This window comes from Medicago truncatula, chromosome 4, assembly GCF_003473485.1.
Source record: "Medicago truncatula cultivar Jemalong A17 chromosome 4, MtrunA17r5.0-ANR, whole genome shotgun sequence".
NCBI lineage: Eukaryota > Viridiplantae > Streptophyta > Magnoliopsida > Fabales > Fabaceae > Medicago > Medicago truncatula.
The window spans coordinates 34,927,689-34,943,753 of record NC_053045.1 but is presented as its reverse complement, the minus strand read 5'-3'; the positions used below and the strand labels follow the sequence as shown (position 1 = coordinate 34,943,753).

Here is a 16,065-nt window from a genome sequence, read left to right as displayed (position 1 = left end):
TTTAAATACAAAGAAAAGTTTTTGCCTTTGGACCAAGTCAAAGCTATCGATAGGAAAACTTTAAGCTCTGCACAACAAAAATCTAAGTTTTGGACCTTGATTAGCTCCGTGTCATAGATAAAAACAAGACTTAGTATCAGGTTAAGGTAAACTCTTTGGAAGTCAACGATGGAGTACAAGCCTCTGGACTGAGATCTTTTGTACCACCATTGATCTAAGGATTCGCAAATAACGTGTGCAACGACTTTATACTTGGAAATGAAAGTTTACTCCGACTTAAGAAGGGAGCAATTATCTTTAAAAGCATCATTAATGAAATTGAAGAGCGATACATTGACTACATTTATTCAAGGATATACCATAAATTAATCAAACATTCAAAGACAATGGATTCTTCAAGCAACAATCATCTAACTTCAGCTCTATTTAAATGACCAAATTTGTTCGAAGAAGGTTACTAATTGCGACCACACTTGAAAAAATTCACGTACATACATACATGGTCTAACATGTTCATATACAATTGTAATTATCTACATATTTGTTTATACCATATACCTTATCTAGAAACATTCAAAGGAAAAATTCAAAAGAGATACACTCTAAGTGCATTGTGCTTCAAATATTTACTACTACTATAATTTGTGTAAACACTATCATTTTGCAAATAAATTATTGTTGTAAACACCTGGATTGAGATGAGGAAGTTCACTAGGTTGAAGCAAGGGAATCTAAGACTATGTTGTCTCAGTGTTATTGTTGTAATTGTGTAACGAATATATAGTGAAAGAAATCTCTTGAAAGTGCAAGAAGATTGGACGTAATCCTCAACTGTGTGGTCAACCGTAATAAATAATTTGTGTTGTTTTTTATGCCCTATCTCTTTATTTTTCTTGATATTAAATTGATTATCACTTTCTCACTAATAATTATATGAGTAACAGAGGTTATCCAATTCTTACTATGAGAATATTGGTTAAGTACACGTACTTTATGAAAATGACATAGATTATTGATGGTCTTTCAAATGCAAAGACCTTTGTTGCTGATGTCATATCCATTGAACGAGAATGAGTTTTGAACAATGTGTCCGAAGTTTTAATGATGACAAAGTATGATGGAACAATGACAGACATAGAATTAAATTTAACTCTTAAGTATCAAAATTCTGAACGCATAAGAAGACAGCTCAAGCAAAAGAAAAGCTTATATAACGTAGAACAAGATCCGAAGAAACGTCAACAAAAAAGATGAACCTTAATATCCTTTAATAAAATAATCTTAGAAAAACATTATACCACTTTTTTTTTTCCTTTTTCATAAGTAGCAAAAGAAAAATCTATTTCCCTTTTCATCAATTATTATTAGAGTAAATTACACTCTCCTTCCCTCAAAGATGTTTGAATTACACTCCCCTCACATCTCATGTTAAAATATACACTTCCCTCCCCTCTTATTCAAAACATATTAGAAATTTTTCACTCCCATCCCCTGATAGAAGCTTGAATTACATTCTCCTCCCCTGTTAAAATCTACACTTTACTCCTTCAATTTTTTTGTTTATTTCTAATAATCTAGCAAAAAAATAATAATAATCTAACACACATTAAAAAAATAGTACTGCGAGTCTATTTTAGTATAATAAAAAATTGTATACATATTTTTTGCTATTTTTTATTCACAATTTCATTGACATGTAGTTTTAAACCATATTATAAAATATGAAACAACCCAAAATAAAATTAAAATATGTGAAAAATTACCAAAGACAATAAAACATGGTTCTTTAAAAGTTAATTTTATACCCTAAATTATAAAATCAATAGCAAAATATTTAAATTTCATTATGATTGACATTTAAATCATAAAGAAATGAATTAATTTTTCTTAAATGGTGGTTCAAAATTAATATATATCATAAAAATATTTATTTATGTTAAAATAGATTAAAGTGTAGTGCATATTTAATTATTAAGGGAGAGAGTTGTAATTGAAGCATCTTATATGCGAATATAAATTTTACATAAGAAAGAAGAAGAGTGTAATTCAAGCATTTTGAACGGAAGAAGTGTAATTTACTCTTATTATTATTACCTTTTTTTACTATTTTACTACTAATATTAAAGTTTTTATCGTCAAAAAATAAAATAAAGTTTTTTTACTTACAAACGTAAGATTAGTTTATAAACATTTGATAGTATTTTGGATCATCACTACGCACTCACTTACAGAATTTCCACTCTTTTCTCTCTCTCTCTCTCTCTTATTATTCATTTTTCTTCAAAAATTAACACCATAACCAGATCTAATCTGAAAATAGAGAAGTGTGTATCTTCTCGCTCTCTCTTTCTCTCTTCACATATATGCATCTCTGTCGGTGAACTCGATCGTGTCTACGTTTCACCATCTCTCATCATCACAATCAGATCTGAGGTAATTTCTCTCCATTCCTTTGCAATTCGATTCAATAACAATGTTGATTCATTCTTGTGTTTTTGCATCTGATTCAAATTGTGATATGGAATTTGATTGGATCGTGCAGAGGGAAAGATGTTAACGAAATTCGAGACAAAAAGTAACAGAGTGAAGGGATTGAGTTTCCACAGCAAGAGACCATGGATACTTGCGAGTCTTCACAGTGGTGTGATCCAGCTATGGGACTATCGAATGGGGACCTTGATTGATCGATTCGATGAACATGATGGACCTGTTCGTGGCGTTCATTTTCACAATTCTCAACCCCTCTTTGTCTCTGGAGGTACATTTTTCGCGTTGCAACTTTCTAATTTACTTTGATCTGTTACTCTTGCATCTTTTCTTGTTGTTTTGATTTGTTTTTCGGCATATACATATATAAACGAAGTCGCTTATTGTTAATGTATATACTACTTTTAAATTTATACTCATTGTGAAATTTGAGTTACATTGGATTTATGTATGTATTGATGTAAATTATACTGTGATCCGCTTAAACTTTTCGCGGTTTGTGGATATTTATGTTTAGGAATTGCGTAGCTGTTTAGATCTTGCATACTAAACTGATGAAATGTTAATGTAATAGGTATAGAAGAACTACATGTATGATCCCTCCTATTGGCTTGTCTTAAAATGATTTGATGCGTTTTTCAATATAAGGATTTAATACTTATCTGCTAATTCTTTTATCTCTTCACTTTTGTTCTTCATTAATGTATACCACTTTTACATCTTCACCCGTGGCAAAATTTATGCTGCATTGGATGTATGTATGTATCGTTGTAAATTCTAGTGGGATCCACTTAAACTTTTTCGGAATGTGTAGATTTCTGTTTTACCAACTGCCTCTCTGTTTAGATCTTGCATACTGAGCTGATGAAATGTTAATATTACCGGTTAAGAGGAATTGTGATGTGATTTCTACCTTTTTAGGCTTTTTCTATCTTGCAACCTAAACTGATGAAATGTTGATATTATTATAAGTTTACAGGAACTGTGATGTAATTTCTACCTTTTTTAGGAATTTTCTATCTCACGATCTAAACTGATGAAATGTTATAGGTTTTGAGGAATTTTGTGTGTGATAACTTGGATTGGCTTGTCTGCATTTTCTGATATATAAGGATGAGGATTTAATGCTTATCTTATATCTGCTAATTCTTGTATCTCTTCACCTTTGTTCCTTATTTTGTCCCAGGGCGCTAATTCTTGTAACTCTTCACCTTTGTTACTTATTTGTCCCAGGGTTTTGAAAGGATACTATGGGTGTGTTTGTTTTAGATTTTTAGAAAAAAAAAATGTTTTTTTTTCTCTCTTTCAAATCACTTTCGTCATTTTTATAGAAAAAATAGTTTTTCACTCTAAAATGAAAAACTATTAGGATTAGCTTTTCCCTGTTGAAATTGGGGCCTAACTCATCCTTACAAAACTGGCTTGTAAGTTGAGGAGTGTCTCTCTTATAAACTCTTATCAAGAGTCCTATCTATCCGATTTGGGACTTGGGTTTTTCCCAATATTCCCAAAATCAATTTTTTTTCCAAAAACAAGGAGGTAACACATTAACAAGTTAAAAATCATTCTTTTTAAAAAAAGCGATCTTTATGGATTGTAAACAAACAGAAATAGCTTCAGATTTTTTTAATTCTTAAAAAAAATCTCTAGATTTTTCAACACAATCTAGTTTATTAAAGCTGAAAGAAAGACACCCTATGCCGTGACCGTGAGGTGTACGAAACTAAGAATGGGCTATGCTTTATATGTTTTCAAGAGTTGTTTGGGATTTATTTATTTTAATAGGGAATAAGATCTGTTTGGCGTGATTTAAATGCTTTGGATCTGGAAATTAGTAAATAATATCAACATGACCTTTTAACAAACCATTGGTTCTGGTGCATGAAATCTCTAATGCTTGTGTGTATATTAGTGTGGTTTTCTGTAAGTTTAACTTGTCAGTTCGTGCAGAGGAGATCTTGGTGTGTCACATACAACCATAAATTAAAGAGATATCCTACCAAAAATAAATAAATAAATTAAAGAGAAATAATTTTTTCGACATCAAGATTTTGAAGTTGAAGAATATGCTGTTCTTTGGTTTTTGTATGTATTTTTGAAAGGCAAGAGAGATATATAGATAAACACATACGATGTCAGTATTTTGATGTTCAAACAAGATAATGGTCATGCTAACAAGTGCCCGCGGCAGGTGCTTGTTAAGGTAACCAAAATTAGTAGCTTTACATTGGAAACAACAATTTTTAAACTTTTTACAAGCTGACTTGACCACTTTTTACCACTTTTCAACATCATTTTTCTATTTTTGCTTCCTTATCCAATGCCCTAAGGGCACTTTTTAGCATTTCCCATAATATAATTGGATTAAATTATTGTTGCATATTGGAAGGAGAGGGTTTTACTTTATACAATTTCATGCTTATTGATTGTTATACTTTTTATTGGGACAGGGGATGATTACAAGATTAAGGTCTGGAACTATAAGATGCATAGGTGCTTATTCACTCTTCTAGGACACCTTGATTATATTCGTACAGTGCAATTTCATCATGAGAACCCATGGATTGTGAGTGCTAGTGATGATCAAACCATTCGCATCTGGAATTGGCAGTCACGTACCTGTATATCTGTTTTAACTGGGCACAACCATTATGTTATGTGTGCTTCATTCCATCCAAAAGAGGATATTGTTGTGTCAGCCTCCCTGGATCAGACTGTTCGTGTTTGGGATATTGGTTCTCTCAAAAGGAAGGCTGGACCTCCTTCAGATGATATTTTGCGATTGAGTCAGATGAACACGGATCTTTTTGGTGGTGTCGATGCAGTTGTTAAGTACGTGTTGGAAGGTCATGACCGGGGTGTCAACTGGGCTGCTTTTCATCCTACACTGCCTCTTATTGTCTCAGGAGCTGATGACCGTCAAGTGAAACTTTGGAGGATGAATGGTAATATGAAACCTTGTTATTTACTTTACGCTGCCTGAATCACGAATATCTGAAAATATTAATGACTTTTGATTTATTCTATTAAAGTTCAGCTCACTGGGCTGGGCTTTCATGCATCGTCTTTTTAATTTTTTTAAATTTTTTTTATCAAGCTTCCATGCATTGTCTTTATGCTGTACCAGTTGTTACAAATACTCATACAACAGTGTTTAGAGGAGCTTGTGTATTTCTCGCAGCAAAACGTTTCATGCAATGCATTTCTTGTACATATTAACTTTATTACTATTCCCGTCTCTGTATATAAGACCCCCTGGTAATTTTTTTGTCCCTTATAAGAACCTTTTCAAATTACAAGGTATATTAATGATATTTCACAAAAGTATCCATAATTAAATGGAGAGAATTAAAAGATTAACAATTTATCTCTTTTAATAATTGAAGGATAACTTTGGAAAGATAATGTAATTGTTGACAGATTTAATGTATAAATTTTTTTCTTAATTATTGTGCATTGGTTAAGGTCTTGCATACAAGGACGGAGGTAGTACTAATACTATGCAGTTAACGAAAAATAAAAACAATGAGTTGTTAGAGTGACCTTCTCTATTCCCTAATTAAATTTATTATCTGTTTTCAGACACTAAGGCATGGGAAGTGGATACTTTGAGAGGGCACATGAATAATGTTTCATGTGTTATGTTCCATGCCAAACAGGATATCATTGTGTCAAATTCTGAGGATAAAAGTATTCGAGTATGGGATGCAACAAAGAGGACTGGTATTCAAACCTTCCGCAGGGAACATGACCGATTTTGGATTCTTTCAACACATCCTGAAATGAATCTGTTGGCAGCTGGTCATGATAGTGGCATGATAGTCTTCAAGCTGGAGAGAGAAAGGCCTGCCTTTGCTGTTAGTAATGATTCTTTGTTCTACACCAAAGACCGCTTTTTGCGTTTCTATGAATTTTCAACACAGAGAGAGACACAAGTACTTACTATTCGGCGACCTGGTTCTTTAAGCCTGAATCAAAGTCCTAAGACTCTTTCCTACAGTCCTACTGAAAATGCAATTCTTCTCTGCTCAGATGTGGACGGTGGATCTTATGAGTTGTACTGCATATCCAAGGATAGCACAATCAAGGACAGTTTTGGTAGGGGTGATATGCAAGAACCAAAGAAAGGTCTTGGAGGATCAGCAGTCTTTGTGGCTCGGAATAGGTTTGCCGTGCTTGAAAAAAGCAGCAACCAAGTCCTTTTAAAAAACCTGAAGAACGAGCTTGTTAAAAAGAGTGTGCTACCGATTGCCACTGATGCTATATTTTATGCCGGAACAGGAAACTTGCTCTGTAGGTCTGAGGATAGGGTTTTTATATTTGATCTTCAGCAGAGGATTGTTCTTGGCGATCTTCAGACCCCTTTCATCAAGTATGTAGTCTGGTCTAATGAGAACAATGACAGTGTTGCTTTACTCAGCAAACATGCAATTGTCATTGCTAGCAAGAAGCTGGTGCATCAATGCACCCTCCACGAGACAATCCGTGTTAAAAGCGGAGCCTGGGATGACAATGGTATTTTTATTTACACAACATTAAATCATATCAAATACTGCCTTCCAAATGGAGACAGTGGGATAATAAAAACACTGGACGTCCCAATCTATATCACCAAGGTTGTTGGAAATACCATCTTCTGCTTGGGCCGGGATGGGAAAAACAAAGCTATAACCATTGATGCTACAGAGTATATCTTTAAGCTTTCCTTGTTGAAGAAAAGGTATGACCATGTTATGAACATGATAAAGAATTCACAACTTTGTGGACAAGCTATGATTGCTTATCTACAACAGAAAGGATTTCCTGAGGTTGCTCTCCATTTTGTGAAAGATGAGAGAATTCGATTCAATTTGGCTATAGAGAGTGGGAACATTCAAATTGCAGTTGCATCAGCTACAGCAATTGATGAGAAAGATCACTGGTACCAATTGGGAGTTGAAGCTCTTCGACAAGGCAATGCTGGTATAGTGGAGTATGCATATCAGAGGACCAAGAATTTTGAAAGATTATCTTTCCTGTATCTCATCACTGGTAATGTAGAGAAACTATCAAAGATGTTGAAAATTGCTGAAGTCAAGAATGATGTCATGGGCCAGTTTCACAATGCCTTATATATGGGTGATATTCGAGAGCGTGTTAAGATATTGGAGAATGTGGGCCACTTGCCTCTTGCTTATATCACTGCATCAACCCATGGGCTACATGACGTTGCTGAAAGGCTTGCAGCTGAACTGGGGGACAACGTTCCATCTTTGCCCGAGGGGAAAGTACCATCTCTCTTGATACCTCCATCACCTGTACTGTGTTGTGGTGATTGGCCGCTCCTTAGGGTCATGCGAGGCATATTTGATGGTGGGTTTAGGAATGCCGATCAAGATGCTGACGAAGAAGAGTTTGATGATGCTCCTGAAGGTGATTGGGTTGAGGATATCGGCTTGGATGTTGATGGATTGGAAAATGGAGATGTTACTGCAATTTTGGATGATGGAGAGGCGGCTGAAGAAGGTGATGAAGAGGGTGGATGGGAGCTGGAAGATTTAGAGCTCCCCCCTGAAGCAGACACTCCAAAAGCTTCTGTCAGTACACGGTCTTCAGTTTTTGTGGCCCCAACACCTGGGATGGCAGTTAGCCAGATATGGATTCAGAGATCATCTCTTGCTGCTGATCATGCAGCTGCTGGCAATTTCGATACTGCAATGAGATTACTGAACAGGCAGCTTGGGATAAAAAACTTTGCCCCCTTGAGATCCATGTTCCTAGATCTTCATTCTGCCAGTCACTCGTATCTGCGCGCCTTTTCATCCGCTCCAGTTGTACCACTTGCTGTTGAAAGGGGTTGGACAGAGTCGTCTAGTCCAAATGTTAGAGGCCCACCAGCACTTCCTTACAAATTGTCTCAATTAGATGAAAAGCTCAAAGCTGGTTATAAGTCAACAACTGCTGGGAAATTCACCGAGGCTCTTCGGACATTTGCCAATATTCTCCACACAATCCCTTTGATTGTCGTTGAGTCAAGGAGGGAAGTGGATGATGTAAAGGAATTGATAATCATAGTCAAAGAGTATGTTCTGGCTCTGCAGATGGAGCTGAAAAGAAGGGAAATGAAGGACAATCCAGCACGCCAGCAGGAACTTGCAGCATATTTCACCCACTGCAATCTTCAGACACCTCACTTGAGGCTAGCTCTGTTGAACGCAATGACTGTCTGCTACAAAGCTAAGAACCTTGCCACAGCTGCTAACTTTGCCAGGAGACTACTCGAGACCAATCCTAGCATCGAAAACCAAGCTAAGACAGCAAGGCAAGTGCTGGCAGCTGCAGAAAGGAATTTGACTGATGCCACAGAGTTGAACTATGATTTCCGAAACCCATTTGTAATTTGTGGGGCAACCTATGTGCCCATTTATCGTGGACAGAAGGATGTCTCTTGCCCATATTGTACTTCCCGTTTTGTACCAACCCAGGATGGGCAGCTATGCACTGTGTGTGAACTTTCAGTTGTGGGGGCCGATGCTTCTGGATTGCTCTGTTCTCCTGCCCAGATTCGTTGATTGAACTTTTGGATCAGGAGCGGTTAATGATAATTTTTGTTTCAGGTCATCTTTCAACACAAGATTAAAGTCGTATTGATCAATTCATATATTTTCTGTAGAATCTAGAAATAGTCGAGAGTTACTGTTCTTGAGTGAATTTCTTTGTTTTTCTTTATATATCTTTTTCCATGGTCTACTTTCTAATACTTTTTACCCCTTTGCTAAGTATAAGAGGAAGGGGGAAAAGAAGCATATGAATATTTTGTGCAAGTGAAGTTTTCACCTATTATGTTGAATTCATTTTTTAGTTTGAGTTTTTAATCGCTACATTTTGAAGCTTTAATAAAGGAGTTATAAATTGATACTTTTTCTGTTTTCAGTAAATGTGCAGGATTGGCTGTGCATTGTTGACCATTTTTCTATCATGAGCATTTCATTAATTGCACTTTGCAAATATGTTGTAAAGTACATTGACAGGATAAAATTTCTATGCATTTTAAAGTCCCCTGGTTCCCAATTGTCGGACTTAGATCCTTTTTACTTATAACCTCCTCTTTAAGCTGGTGCTTAGCTTACAGCAGCAAAGAGAACATGAGTTACATTATCAGAGCGGGGAATCTATGGAAACTCAAACACAATTATGCTACTACTTTACTCTATTACAACTAATGTCACTATTATAAGCTATCCCTTTAACTATATTAGAAATGAAGTTTTTGTTTTAAAAACTTTTGTGCAGGCCAGCTAACTGCAAATAATTTCCTCAGTACGTTTTTTTTGTTCCTTTTTTAATTCTTATTTCCCTTCTGTTCTACAATAATAATTATAATTTTAACAGTTGATGTTTTTTACCGGATAACAATGTTACTTTTACATTTAGTATTTTACACATGCATATATATTTGATTCTGTTATAGAAAGTACGGAGTATTTTTTGAAGTTTAATGGCTAAACATTAACAGTCTCTCAGAAAATGGGGTTTTCCTTAAAGTAACTTGGTTGAAGAAAGGTTTGATACTGGCACACCGAACAGTCTAAAAAAATGCGAGTGTTTATAAAGATAATTTACATATTCATCCAATTAGATTGCGTCGAAATAAAATTATACAAATTCCTATTCTTATATTTGTTAAAAGTTTATTTCTAGCATAAAATGCTTATGAGAATAGAAAAAAATTTCCAACAAAAATGGCGGGAATGAAGTTTTCATGAAGATGAGAATAAATTTATACACATATAACTACGTAACACTTGTATTATAATATTAACCTTTCATTTCTTTTTTAAATATTTTGAAATAAAACTCATATTTATATTTGGGTTAATAGGTCTTTTTCCTTCTGTAATATTTTTTTTTATTTACCCTCTGATAGGTCAAACAAAAACCAATTTTATCTTTTTTTTTTTAAATTTTTTGTTTTTGTTTGGCATATTAGGGGGTAAATCATAACAATTTTTTTTACGGGGGGGTAAATAAAAAAAATTACAAGGAGAAAATCGAAAATGATCTATATTACAGAGGATAAAAATTTATTAACCCTTTAAATTTTCAAGAAAGTTATTCATATGAATAAATCTAATAAACTTGAAACAAACACCTATATATCATATGTGGGTGATTATCAAGAAAGTTTAAAGCCCCTAAAAAAATAAGAAAGTTTAGAAGTCTAGAGCAAAACCATTTTAATTAGCTCAAGATAAGCGCACGATTAAAAAAAAAAAAATGTACTCAATAAACATTCGGTGAATGCAATTGAATGATACTCCCTCCATTCCGTAATAACTGAATCATTTAAAAAAAAAAGTGTTCTAAAATAATCAAGTTATTTAACTTTTCAATACAATACTTCCTCCGTCCTAAATTGTATGACGTTTTGGGCATTTCACACATATTAAGAAATGTAATTAATATTGTGTGGAAAATAAATATTATGAGTTGTTTTACAAAATTGTCCTTAATAAATAATATGAGAAAGATAAATGAAAGAATTGAAAGAAGAGGGAGTAATAAATAATTAAGGTTATAATTGGAAAAGTAACATTAATGTTGCATGGGTATTGTAAAATGACATATAATTTGGGACAAATTTTTTCTCCTAAAGCGGCATACAATTTGGGACGGAAGGAGTATTAATTACTCTTTTTATTTTATAACTCTAATTAATAGTACTTTCATCATTCTCAATTCAATATATTCTATTTTGCATTTATGATAGTGGAAAATACATCAATACTTAAAAAGAACACTTAAATCTATTTTTCTCTCTTTTTAATATGTGTGAAATGACTTAGTTTTAACGGATGAAGTATATGTAAAAGTTTTTCTTTATAAAACCCTTAAATTTTTTGACAAAAATAAAAACTCTTATAATTTTCTACCACTTAATGTAACAAATAGCTCCGTGAAAAAATGCGATTGGATAGAATATTTGTAGAAATAATTTCCAAACTCTTCAATCTCCATCGCAAGTTATCTTTTTTGGGAACAAAAAAACACTGTGGCGTAATCAGCAAGAACTGCACCAACCAAATCGTACAAGACATAAATCAATTACACGTGCCTCTTAGTTATTGGTTTAGACACGTAGCCAAAAATGTCGTCACGTTGTTCTTTAAGGACACGTAATCGTGCATCTCAAGCAATCCATTATTCTATTTTTTTGGTAGAAACAACCCATTATTCTAACAATATTACTAATTTATAACAATTTTTTATTTATAAATATTTAATATTTTTTATAGACACACCACAATCACAACAACATCATCAACACAACACAAGAAGAAAAAAGAGAAAGAAAAACAAAAAACCGAAAGAAGTTAATTTAGCGTGAAAATGGAAAACCAAACTTCATCATCATCATCGATGCAGTTTCTCATCCTTGAACAAGTTCAATTCGTGAAAGTGAATGATGATTCTCTTCTTCAATGGGAACTTGTTGATGTTGTTGACGCTGAAGAACAATCAGAAGAAGAAGAAAGGGTTGATGATGATGGTGATTCTTTCATTTCTTGGTCAGATTCTTCTAGAATCGGTGACCCGATTGAACTATTAACCCATCGCCGTATTCATCTCGATGACCCAGTTGAAAATCACCATCATCACCATGTTGGGTACAGTGAAGAACAAGTTAACCATGATGATGATGATGATGATGATGATGAAAGTGAAGATGATGGTGATGATGATTTGGATGATGAGCTTGTTCCATGGGATATAGGGAACAAGTTAGGGAGACAAAGAATGAGGAAATTGGGTAAAAGGGTTTCTTCAAAAATGAATAATTCGAAGAGGTCTCCTATTCTTTTTGTGAGGCCTGGCTGTGTTCGTGGTAAACATGGGATGGGGCTTAAACACTGTTTTTAAGTTCTAATTAGGGATGTTAATTTGGGTTGGTTGGTTAGTTTAACTGTTAGGGTTTGTTGAAATTTAATCAAATGTGGATTTGATGATGTATTGATCACTTTGTTGTATGTGGTCACTATCTTGCAATTGAAAATTGAATGTTGTATATGTTAATGTTAATGAAAATTTCTTTCTTTTCGAGAGAACCATTTTAGTTGTTCTGCTAATTTTATCTTACGTTATTTTGTGCTGATGAAACCAAATGGTTTTGGTTTGATTGTGGGAACATAAAATAATTCGGATTTTCAATATCAGAGATTAAGGAACTGAATTGAAAGATACGGACTTTGTATGTGCATCTATTGAAGGCTAATAGGCTATTATTGTCAAGTTCCTTTTTATATTTTTCCTTCTAAATACTCTTAACATGTTATAACTCTCCCTCCAACACACTATCAACAATTTGGTGAAGTTCACATGAATCTCATTTCTAATGTGGCTGGACCCACATGAATGAATTTTATCCAACCATGTGCATACCTTTTTCTTCTGGAGTGAGAGTTGAATAGTATGTTTAAGAATGTATTGCTCTATATAATTTTAGAGTTGGTGATGAAATGTTGATTTAGGATTTGATCCTACAATACAAAGCTTGTGCAAAAGCTGTGAAGGTGAGTGTTGAAAACTGTGAAGCTTGAACTTATGTTTACTTCTGTTATGAAAAGTGTGACTCTGCAATTTGAATGACATAATTGTCGTCATAGATGGATGATATTAGTAGAGAAGGAGCAGTTGAATGTCGTTTAACAAGTATACGAGCTATTGGATTTTCATCTGGTGTCTGCATCCGTGAGTGTTTAAACCAATTTGCAACTTTAGTTCGGGTCATATATTGTCCATGGAAAAATTTGTGTTGGTGATACTAGTGTGAGTGAGAAGTGAATATTGAGCAATATATAAGTGAGAGAACTCTTATACCCCGCAATATATAAGTGAGAGAATTCATATATCCTCTTCAAGCTGGTGAGAGAACGGCCTGCCTTCTTGTTAGCAACAGGATTTGATTCTATGATGCAAGGCTCGTGCAAAAGCTGTGAAGGTGAGTGAATTCATCTTGAACTTATGTTTACTTCAGTTATGAAAAGTAGGACTCTGCAATTTGAATGACATTACCTTTTGTCATCGATGGATGATATTGGTAGAGAAAGGGGCAGTTGAATGTCACATAACAAGAATATTAGCTATTGGATTTTCATTTGGTGTCTGCATCCATAAGTGTGCAAACCAATTTGCAACCGAGTAGACTAGCATCAACTAAGAGTTCCATAGCATAATATTGTGTGAGAACGATTCCAACTTTAGATCGGGTCATATATACTATATAGTCCAAGGAAACTGTGTTGGTCATACTAGTGTGAGTGAGAAGTGCTACGTTAGATGGAAGAGTGAATATTGAGCAATATATAAGCGAGAGAACTCATACACCCAATGTTAGTCTTCAGCTGGTGAGAAAAAAAGGCCTGCCTTCGTTGTTAGTAACATATAGGATTTGATCCTATGATGCAAGGCTCACGCAAAAGCTGTGAAGGTGAACAAAATGGTTAGTCAGGTATTACTTGTGATGGCAACACCTACTTACCCCCACTTGTTCTTATTTTATTTTTTGCCCCCACTTAAAACGATGTTGTCTCCATTAAATGAAAATTGTGCCATGAACGTATTTTCTTTTCGATAAATTTTGTGAAGAATCAAATATGAAATCATATAGGGACGAGGATGAATTTTTGAATATCTAAACACATACATAGAGAGAAATGTTTTTGATAATGTTGTAGATATACAAAATTTTACAACATATGTTTCATGGAAAATTTCTTTGCACTTATAAGTTAAACATAAACTCAATCAATTTTTATTTTTGTTAAACTTGCTTTTAAGGTGAAAGATATTTGATTTAATTTCTCTTTCTTATATTACTTTAATTTCCTGTAAAACTTTGCTATTGCTTTCAAACTGTTGAGTGTTATACTTCAACCTAGAATTTATTCTCCCTTGCAGCTTTGCCATGCTGTAAATTTATAATTTTTTCAAATTCTCATGTACTGAAGTGCTTACATTACATATTTGTAATAGAAAATTATTGCTTTCTTTTATGCCCATCACATAGAGTATATAGTATGGTACCACTCTACAACCAAAAGGTTGTAAACTAATAAAAAGATGATCTTTAGTTAAAAAGCTAAAGGGATGGAAAAGATGCATTCAACACAATTAGGGGAAGAAGAAGTGTTAAAGGGTCCAAAATGTCAAGACTGTGGGAACCAAGCAAAGAAGGATTGTGCATACTCAAGGTGCAGAAGTTGCTGCAAAAACAAAGGTTTTAACTGCCATACACATATCAGAAGCACTTGGATTCCTGCCGATAGAAGGCGTCACAGAATGGATCATCCTTCTGATCAGCACCACCTTCATGAACATAAAAGGCACAAGCAGATCAACACTATTTCAAGTACTCTACATTTCTCAATTATGTTATTAATTAGTAATTATAACTCAAATTAGCTAATAGTTCCTTTTTTTCCTCAATATGTTTCTTCTGTTATTATTATATAGTAATTTATGTCTTGAAAAATATCAACATATCATAAAAAGTAGATATATTAATTAAGCCTATTTTGATCTTTTAGCTCAAACCTTCAATCTGATTTTAAAATTAGTCTTTTTTCTCTTTCTACTTCCCTCCCTCCGGAAAAATAATAAGTACAAGAGATACTCATCCTAATATGTCTAATATTTCAGGTTCTGATGAGTTCAAATTTCCGGCTGTTACGAGTTCCATGACCACATTGACATGTGTTCAGGTGCGCTCTATGGACGAAACGGTCAATGAAACGGCCTATCAAACAAGTGTAGAAATTGGAGGACATGTATTTAGTGGCATTCTTTATGATCAAGGCCCTGATGAACAAAGCTTCAATAATATACACCCTCTTGATCAGCAACAAAATCTCAATCTTTTTAGTAGTAATGTAATCCACACCGGTGATGATGGTGCAAGTGCAAGTGCAACTATAGCTGCTACTGCTTCTCATCGTCGCCTTCTATATCCTCCACCGCATCCATTACCTTCTTTCAGGCCCGGTATGCCATATTAATTAGTTTCTTAATCTCTAGCTAGATCATGAAAATTAATTGAGCTAGGACCTTCTTGGGAGTTTGTTGCTAAATCATCAGTAGCATAAGAGAGACAGTGTTTTGAATCAATAATAGACCGAGAGAGCTTAATTATTGGTTTGTTTGAAATACCAATAACTTGATTATATATTATACATTAATTGCTGTCTATTTTTTATCTTTATAGTTTGTGTGTAGCATGCATGCCCTACATATAGGTTTGGTAGTTTTGTCTGCTAGTTTTGCTTTTTAGACTGTTATAGTGATCATAGTGTTTCTTCTTGCTTCGAGTTCCATTTAAATTACTAATTTTTCTCCAAGTATCACCTACATGAGAACTTATAATTTCTTTCACAAAACTTGGTTGGCTGTTTTGAGTGGAGTTTTGTCTCTTATCATATTTTATTATATTCAAAACTCAAATCGAATGTTAGTAATTAGTTTGTGACATGAAGAAAACTTGTTAGTATAGTGATCAAACTTTGAACCTACATGCATAGGTGTTTAGTTGGCCGGAGATATCTT

At 34.0% G+C, this 16,065-nt stretch overlaps 3 protein-coding genes across 3 annotated transcripts; all 3 read left to right on the top strand.

Annotated features, from left to right (window-relative positions):
- The first annotated feature begins 2,214 nt into the window (after window positions 1–2,214).
- LOC11439634 (coatomer subunit alpha-1) lies at window positions 2,215–9,384 on the top strand. The gene is made up of 4 exons (XM_024782156.2): window positions 2,215–2,433; window positions 2,543–2,758; window positions 4,938–5,432; window positions 6,070–9,384. The coding sequence occupies exons 2-4, from the start codon at window positions 2,551–2,553 to the stop codon at window positions 9,036–9,038; spliced, it is 3,672 nt and encodes a 1,223-aa protein (XP_024637924.2). The 5' UTR covers window positions 2,215–2,433; window positions 2,543–2,550; the 3' UTR covers window positions 9,039–9,384.
- A 2,367-nt stretch (window positions 9,385–11,751) lies between these two features.
- On the top strand, window positions 11,752–12,575 carry LOC11440184 (ciliogenesis-associated TTC17-interacting protein). The gene has a single exon (XM_003606957.4). The coding sequence runs from the start codon at window positions 11,857–11,859 to the stop codon at window positions 12,385–12,387; it is 531 nt and encodes a 176-aa protein (XP_003607005.1). The 5' UTR covers window positions 11,752–11,856; the 3' UTR covers window positions 12,388–12,575.
- Window positions 12,576–14,370: 1,795 nt separating this feature from the next.
- On the top strand, window positions 14,371–15,715 carry LOC11439633 (protein SHI RELATED SEQUENCE 3). The gene is made up of 2 exons (XM_024780356.2): window positions 14,371–14,875; window positions 15,166–15,715. Exons 1-2 carry the CDS (start codon window positions 14,614–14,616, stop codon window positions 15,519–15,521), a joined length of 618 nt encoding a protein of 205 aa, XP_024636124.1. The 5' UTR covers window positions 14,371–14,613; the 3' UTR covers window positions 15,522–15,715.
- The last annotated feature ends 350 nt before the right edge of the window (window positions 15,716–16,065 follow it).

Bases quoted from the DNA above. Each gene is read 5' to 3' on its own strand.
- LOC11439634 (XM_024782156.2), top strand. From the start codon at position 2,551: ATGTTAACGAAATTCGAGACAAAAAGTAACAGAGTGAAGGGATTGAGT. The intron at 2,759-4,937 runs GTACATTTTTCG...TTATTGGGACAG, and splicing joins ACCCCTCTTTGTCTCTGGAG to GGGATGATTACAAGATTAAG. The intron at 5,433-6,069 runs GTAATATGAAAC...ATCTGTTTTCAG, and splicing joins GAAACTTTGGAGGATGAATG to ACACTAAGGCATGGGAAGTG.
- LOC11439633 (XM_024780356.2), top strand. From the start codon at position 14,614: ATGGAAAAGATGCATTCAACACAATTAGGGGAAGAAGAAGTGTTAAAG. The intron at 14,876-15,165 runs GTACTCTACATT...CTAATATTTCAG, and splicing joins GCAGATCAACACTATTTCAA to GTTCTGATGAGTTCAAATTT.
- LOC11440184 (XM_003606957.4), top strand. From the start codon at position 11,857: ATGGAAAACCAAACTTCATCATCATCATCGATGCAGTTTCTCATCCTT.